This window comes from Xenopus laevis, chromosome 3L (assembly GCF_017654675.1).
Source record: "Xenopus laevis strain J_2021 chromosome 3L, Xenopus_laevis_v10.1, whole genome shotgun sequence".
NCBI classification, from domain to species: Eukaryota; Metazoa; Chordata; class Amphibia; order Anura; family Pipidae; genus Xenopus; species Xenopus laevis.
Genome location: NC_054375.1, coordinates 111,854,365 through 111,862,230, shown reverse-complemented (window position 1 = coordinate 111,862,230; position 7,866 = coordinate 111,854,365). Strand labels below are relative to the sequence as shown.

Genomic DNA, 7,866 nt, shown 5'->3' with positions numbered 1-7,866 from the left:
CCGCGTGTGATTAGCGCAGGCGATTTTTCATTTTAGCCAGGCGCAGAGCGAGGGGAAGCATTCGGGGAGAAAAGTCGCTGCGATTAGTCGCCAGGCGACTAAATCTCCCCAAATCGCCCAGTGTGTCCCTACCCTTAAACACAGAATTTTGTACCAAATATACATAAAGATAAAAAAAAATAAAGCAATGTATTGTGACGTAAATGGAAGAGAAAGAAACATCACATTCAACATTTGTGGCTGCCTAGTTCCCAGGCGAAATCCCTCTTATCTCAGGTTTTATAATTGCTGTCTTTACTTAAAAGTTGTTATTGCTCGCTTAAATAGTGTCACTTAGCCTACAGTGAAATATGTTATACCTGAAAATAAAAACTCATTTTCATCAGCACACATCAGCACAAGTCATGGTTCAGTTTTAATGCCTGCCTAATTGCTCTGAATATTGTATTTTCACTGCAAGAAAACAAATCAGCTACTGCTTTAATATTTCCCCAAATACCCATTATAATGCGAGTATGCTGTACAGCACAATCCTCTTCATAGATCGAACATAGTGTCATGAGTAATAGCTGTCTTTTCAATTGTACAATCTTTTATTCCTGTGATGCAGTCTTACCAGCCAACATAGGGATTAAAGGGCAAGTGTGCAGAGGTTTTGCTGCGGAGTGTCTTTTGTTTCCCGGGAGATGCTATCTTCATTTGTTACACTGCAAAACATTTAGATGTAGCTACCTATAGCAGCCAATTAAATATCTGCTATCTAACAAATCTAATGAAAAGTGGAACTGCAATCCAGTGCAATGTATGATACTGTAGGTACATAAATTTACATTTGCATGTTTGCATATAAGCAGGAGGTTGTTGCTTTCTTATGTTCAAGCATTCTTTTAGAGTGCAACAGGACAGAACATTCTATTTCTGAACATTAGATGGTGCTGTTTCAACCAAGTTTACAACAAAGGTTGCCTTAGTGGCTGCATGAATTCCTGAACAGAGGCACCTAATGAATATTACTCATTATATTGCCACAGGGGTTGTTCACATTTGAGTTAACTTTTAGTATGATGTAGAGAGTGATATTCTGAGACAATTTGCAACTGGTTTTCATTTTTTATTAATTGTGGTTTCTGAGTTATTTAGCTTTTTGTTCAGCAGCTCTCCAGGTTGCAGTTTCAGCAATCTGGTTGCTAGGGTCCAGATTACCCTAGCAACCATGCACTGATTTGAATGAGAGACTGGTATATGAATTGCAGGAGATCTGAACCGAAAGATGAGTAATAAAAGGTCACAATAAGAATACATGTGTAGCCTTACAAAGCATTTGTTTTTAGATGGGTTTAAGCTCCTCAATTTGAAAGCTGGAAAGAGACAGAATTTAAAAACATATATAGTGTATACAATGATATTCTAAGATGATTTGCAAAAGGTCTTTTTTATGGTTTTGAATTATTTAGCGTTCGTTCAGCGGCTCAATTTGGAATTTCAGCTTCTATCAGGTTGCTAGTATCCAGTTTACCCTAGCAACCAGGCAATTCATTAAGATACAGAAAGATGAATAGGAGAGGGCCTGAACAAAAAGACAAGTGATATAAAGTAATAAAAACATTGTAGCCTAACAGAGCAACAGTTTTTTCTGACTATTAATAAACATAAATGATGACCAACTTAAAAGTTGCCGAGAATAAGAAATCATATAACATACTGTAAGTTAACTCAAATATGAGCTACCACTATTTGAAACCAGATTAACTACACAAACTGATTTTTGCCTGCCCTTAAAGTGATACTGATGTATTTTTAAAATATTAATCTACATTAAAAGTTACCTATAGGTCATGATCATTTTTCATGGATTGTTCTGCTTTTGTAAGTAATTGTTAGTTGAAGTGTTTTGCCAACCTGACTGTCCCTTCTCAGCCTGTCAGTTAGAGTTTATAATGCTAACTGACTTCTACTACAGAAATATGGCAGCCCCCTCATACAGGAACATGGGGGTAAGAAATGTAAAAGCATCAGGAAAATAATTTTATGGCAAAATTATAAATTATTTTCTGGTGTCAGTATCTCTTTAAGCGGTGAAGACAATCTGTGACAATGTTTAACTACAATGCCAAGCAATCAAGCAAGTCTTCAACTGCTATGAGTTATGGCAGCTGTAGTTCAACAACCTCAAGGAGGGCAACAATTTAGCAGGCCTTGCAAAAGCAAAATGACTGTATAACACCAAGATGAAACAAATACTGTATACCTAGCCTGTTACACTATAAATGCCATTTGAGTTATAAAGCAGATGCACAGATCAGGGATACTGAACTAGCAGCTGTAGTGAGCCAGAACCCCCTGTGCACTCAGCAACACTACTCTCAGAGGATGCTGGGAGCTGAAGTCCACCACAACTGACAAGGATATTTACCAGCCATGCTTTAGAAAGTAGTTGAGTTACATCACTAAGCAATTGACAAGACAAATAAAAAAAACAAGTTATTTCTGGAATAAATTTTATTTGATTTATATAGAAATACTTAAAAAAAAAAACATGAAGTAGCACCATTACTTAAGTTTTACCTTTATTATGTAGAACTTTAAAAGTCAGAAAAATAAAACTCTTGATACAATTTCAAATCTCGTTTCAGCAAATATAATATTAGTATTTGACCATGAGGTTAAAGGCCCTTTATCATAAAATAAAATATACTTTGTTTTTTTCTTAAACTTTGCTCAGTAAAGTACATTTACGCTCAAGTAACATCACCTACATATACATAAACGAGTGGTAAACAAAATGTATTAAAATAGAAATACTAAAACTATATCGGTGCAACAGAATTTCGTAATTCCCACTGAAATCTATACAAAGGTTAGAAAGCAGTCAACTGTTTCTTCTGGTTGGCTTAATAGGCTTATACGTTTCCCATTTCTGTAATAATATAGAATAAAATATGCTTTATATCACTGAATAGAAAAAGATGCTGGGTGAAGCAGATTTAAAAGACTGTTTCAGAACCTATAAAATCTCCATCCCAACAGAATACTGTTCAAAATGTTTGTTTTCCACATTTGTTGGTTTGTCCCTTTCCCTCCCTCCCCTCATCAACACCTGTGTGATATTAAAATAATACAGTGTCTTTGCCTTTAGGCCATATACTAAAAATAAAAAGATTTAACCCAGCTACAAAAAAAAGTTCACTGAACTTAAATTAAAATACTTGTAAACATCTTTGCAATATGAAATATAACTTTTCAAGTAAAAAAAGAATAAAATACTTCAATCTGTATCAATGCAGTTTCATCCTTAAAACACGTTTTATATTTATATATATATTTATATATATATATATATATTTATAGAAGATATGATACAGTTTAATATCACTTTGTTAAAGCTGCAGTATCGTGAGTTTTTCCACTGGACAAAAAAAGCAATATTAGTGTGTATGGTCATTTAAGTATCTCTCCGCTTCTCGCAAGCATTTGGCCAGAGACTAGCTAAGAGGGGCACATATTGTATATCTAGCAGCCCGCTTATCAGAAGTACTTAATCAGATTAAAAGAAAAGATACCATCAAGTGCAGTGAGAAATGAATACTGCTGCAACTAGGATGGTGTTGTTCATATTAAGAGCATGCAATAAATGTCACTTATATTCTTCCCAAGCTTATGCTATATATGAATATGGAAAAGTAGCCTGCGATTTCCATTAAGAAGGATGAATTAATAATCATAAACGTGCAGATACTGCAGCTTTAAAGCCACATTCCCACTTGCCAAGGTACATTTTTTTCCCAAAAAAGAAAAAAAATCATCAAGATCCCATGTCTAAACATCATTACTTAGCTCATTCAAGGCAAATGGGGGCTAAAATTCAATGCAATACCTATGTGACCCCCCACCAGCTGTAAAGGGGTTAAATAGGCAGGTGACAATATGTTCTGTTTGAATGCCAAGGAAGACCCAGTGATCTCACTGTAACAAAAGCAGATGCACAAATGAATATTGCTTCTGGAATAAGTGGCACTGTAAGCTATTTACATAATGACGCCAGAGGGTGGGTACCACTGAGAAAGACCCACAATACCAGGGGGTGGGTATTAAATAATCTCTCTGTACCACACTTTGCTAAAGCAGATCACTAGATGCTATCTAGGATAGAGGAATTCTAGCTTGGGACCCTCCAATTGTCGTTGGAACTACAACTCCCTGAATTCCCAGACAGTATTTGGTGATTGAGATGAATGTCACATGAGGGAAACTGATGCTGGGTGCATAGCTCAATGGCAGCAGGAGGGTAACAGACTGGACATCTTTTTTGCTCATCCCATATTAACTGTCGGATAAATGCAGTAACATGAATTAGTGTATAACTAAACGTATTGCCCTCCTGCTGTTGAACTACAACCGACCATGTTCCGACAACACCCCTGGGGGCAGTGGGAGCTGTAGTTCATGAGCAGGAAGGCATCAGCTGACATAGAGTTACAGAGATGTTTACTTTGCACCTTGACTTCCCCTACCCCTTTAAGAAATAATATCATGGCATTAAGTTGCAGTATAAGGTATTAAATAGATTTAAGCAAGTTATAACCAGGGTGGCTTCGTAGTGTATGTACAGCATTGATGGACACAGAATAAGAAATAAAAACACATCTAAATATATATATATTATCTGAATATTAATATATTACAATATATTAATATATTAAAGGATCCGTGTAGATATATATATACACGTGTATGGCACCATACAAGTGGGAATGTAGCTGCTCCTTGGCCCTTTCCAAGAGATTCAGGAGGAATTTAGGAGAAGATGCGGATGGCCTGGGTGACCCCTGCATGGCACACTGGGCACTGGGGCTGGTTCTTCTCACAGATGCGGTTGGCACACTCCATGCAGAACAGGTTGTGCCCACAGGGGACCAAGGCAGCAATCACCTCACTCTCAAAGCAGATGGAACATTCACGGCTGCCCTTTCTCCTCATGCCGGATGAAGAGGAAGATGAGCTGGATGAGGAAGAGCTGCTACTGCTGCTGGAGGATGAGGAAGAGGACGAGGAGTCGCAGCCCATGTTGCTGTAGGCAGAATAGCTCAAGCCACCCCCAGGGTCACTGCGCACCCTGCGCGCTAACTGATGCTCGGACAGTCCATTGCATGTGTGCAGGGGGGGTGAGAGCCTGGGGGCAGTCGTGCAGCCCACTCCATTGAGCCGCCTCTGGCTGAGCAGGATCCCGTTGGCATTGTTATGGTAGGAGGCGCTGCTGCGTTCCAGCTGGGACCAGATAATAGCAGAAGGCGGCGGGGCAGGGGCAGGGTCAAATCCGGACTCAAAGGCCAGGTCAGTGCAGTCGGGGGAGATGGATTCGCTGCCGGTGCTGTACACATATCCATTGCCGTTATTATTGTTATTGTTAGTGTAGCTGAGTGCAGGGCTGGGTGGGCTGTAGTCGGCCAGCCTAGTGCCCCCAAAGTAAGAGTCTGTGGAGGCACTGCCCAGGGAGCTGGAGCTGTCGTTGCGATAGTTAGAGAAAGCCTTGCGACTGGCCGAGCTTTGGCTCATGCCCGGGTTTGGTTTGCTCCACAGGCTGCCAGTGCCATGCAAATCAAAGCCCACATCAGTGCCATTGGCATGAAAATCATTCTCATCCGTCACCTCAATGAGTCCGCCCGTGCGCACAGCGATATGAGCCTCAATCTCCTCTCGGGCTCGGTCCACGTTCTCCGGCATTCCGGTCACCTCGAACACAGGCTCCTTGTCCCTGCTCGGAGTGACTATGTATGTGTGGGTCTGCTGCTGGATCCGCTTAATGGTAGCACCTTTAGGTCCCACCACCAGCCCCACCACTCGGTAAGGAACCCGCACTTGGATGGTGGTCTGCCCAGGGAGATTGGGAGGGGCGGGCACCGAGCCCCCATTCAACGCCGCCGCATTCTTGTTGCGAGAGGCTCGGATCATGGAAAAGTGCTCGGCGGCTGAGATGATCTCTCTCCGGGCCATGGCCACATCTTCCTTCCTCCCAGTCACAACAAAGACTGGCTCCTCCCCGCGCACCGGGGTCTTGATGTACGTGTTGGTCTTGGCCCGCAGAGCTTTGATCTTGCAGCCTGGGAGAGAGGGAGGGGGAGACACAATGGAGCAGTGGTTAGTGTTGCTGGAGTACAGGCATAAGAAGGGCCACACCATTCATTCACACTCTGCATGGCCAACAATAGTACCATCCACATGGGCATTAGCCACTGGCACACACACACACAATAGCACTGGGGACAACAGCAGCAAGTACATCACTCACTGGCACACACACACACACACATATATACAGACACACATACACGCACACACACAAACACATAAAGACACACATACATACATATACAGACACACACATACACACACACACACATACATACAGACACACAATGGGGACAACAGCAGCAGGTACATCACTCAGTGACACACTGAAAGGCAACATTAGAGCAACACTAAAGACACAGTAGCAGTAATGCCATTGAGGCTCCATTGATCCAGCAGTCACGCTGGAAGGACAAGACAGCTAAGTTTTAAGGAAGAGACAAAGGAATGGGCAGTCCAGATGCTGCGGAAACACAAGCCTCAGTCCCCTTTCCTAGAGCTGTCCCAGGGATGCTGAGAGTTGTAGTTCGGAGCGGCCAAGGTGCTCGTTCCTTTGTCTCCCCAGGACCCCGAGCCCCAGCATTCCCCCGCAGCTGCTCACCTTGTCTGCCAACGATCTCCGCCACATGCTCCGAGCTGGGAACCGGCACACATTCCGTCATGTTGATGCTTTTCTTCCGCGGCTCGTTGTCGTACATGGCGCTCTCGTCATTGTCCAATCCCAGCAGCGAGAGCTGGTCGAGGGCAATCTGAAGGGCCCGCTGGTCATCCAGGGTCTCGCCTCCTCCTCCGCTCCCATTCCTCTCCATGTCTGCAAAGAGCGAGCTGGGCATGGTCAGGCTGCCTTCTCCCCCCACCTCCGCTCACCTCAGTGCTACGAACAGACACAAAGAGAAAGCGAGGCGGCCGGCACTAAGGAGAGAAACAGGGGAGGAATCGGCAATGATTAGAAGCTCGTGTTCCTTCCGCTACCCCTGAGTATTGGATGGTGCTGGTGAGAGTTCAGCGCAATCGAAAATGGGCTCTCCCCGGGATGAAGGCGCAGCTTCCCGACTCCTTTATGGCCAAAAAATGCCAGAGGTGGCAGCGTTTCTTTAAGGAGCCCCTCCCCGGCTCACTCAGCGTTTTCCTCCCCTCCTGTCTGAGCCACTGCAGCCAGACGGCACTAGAGGAGGGAATAAGAGGGCCGTGACGTCACGAGCAAGGCTTGACAGTACAAAGGGACTGACACTGAGCTCTGTTGCCTCTATTGGCCAAACGGCATTAAATGGGCGGAGTTACAACGTCTGGAACGCCCCTCTTCCCTCCCCGTCAGTAGGGAAAGGAATACAAAAATCTTCCTTTCTTTGTTGTCTCATGCAGAACAATAGAAACTTGATCTAGCGGAGCGTGGTCTGATGCTGAGGGGGTGTTCTTTGTCCCCAACCTTGTGTCCCTTTATGGGAGCGGGCACCTCAAATCCCTGTCAAATGATGGAATGTGCCGGCCCCAATCTGACATTCCTATTGGCCGCCGAGCCCAAGTACTTTCTCAGCTGCTTGCGGAGCCGCACACCTTAAGCATGCGCTTCTCTTTGTCTGCTGAGGGCTCGCGTGCTCTCAGCCATCTGCGCTGCATAAACGTAAACACAGCAAAAAGTGCGTGCCGCCGACTCACAACAACAAGCCGCAATGACTAGTGAAGTCGCTCTCTTGCAACTGCTGCAGTTATACAGGCACATGAGTGACATATAGGCAAACT

The 7,866-nt window shown here is 43.6% G+C and overlaps 1 protein-coding gene across 1 annotated transcript; it reads right to left on the bottom strand.

The window, feature by feature from the left end:
- Positions 1-2,484: 2,484 nt before the first annotated feature.
- mex3b.L (mex-3 RNA binding family member B L homeolog) lies at positions 2,485-7,535 on the bottom strand. The gene is made up of 2 exons (XM_018253143.2): positions 6,728-7,535; positions 2,485-6,098 (listed from the first exon to the last, which is right to left on the bottom strand). The coding sequence occupies exons 1-2, from the start codon at positions 6,957-6,959 to the stop codon at positions 4,795-4,797; spliced, it is 1,536 nt and encodes a 511-aa protein (XP_018108632.1). The 5' UTR covers positions 6,960-7,535; the 3' UTR covers positions 2,485-4,794.
- Positions 7,536-7,866: the final 331 nt, after the last annotated feature.

Excerpts from the sequence above, each read along its gene's own strand:
- mex3b.L (XM_018253143.2), bottom strand. The coding sequence starts at position 6,959 with ATGCCCAGCTCGCTCTTTGCAGACATGGAGAGGAATGGGAGCGGAGGA. Across the intron at positions 6,099-6,727 it reads GGAGATCGTTGGCAGACAAG|GCTGCAAGATCAAAGCTCTG; the intron begins GTGAGCAGCTGC and ends CCTCTCTCCCAG.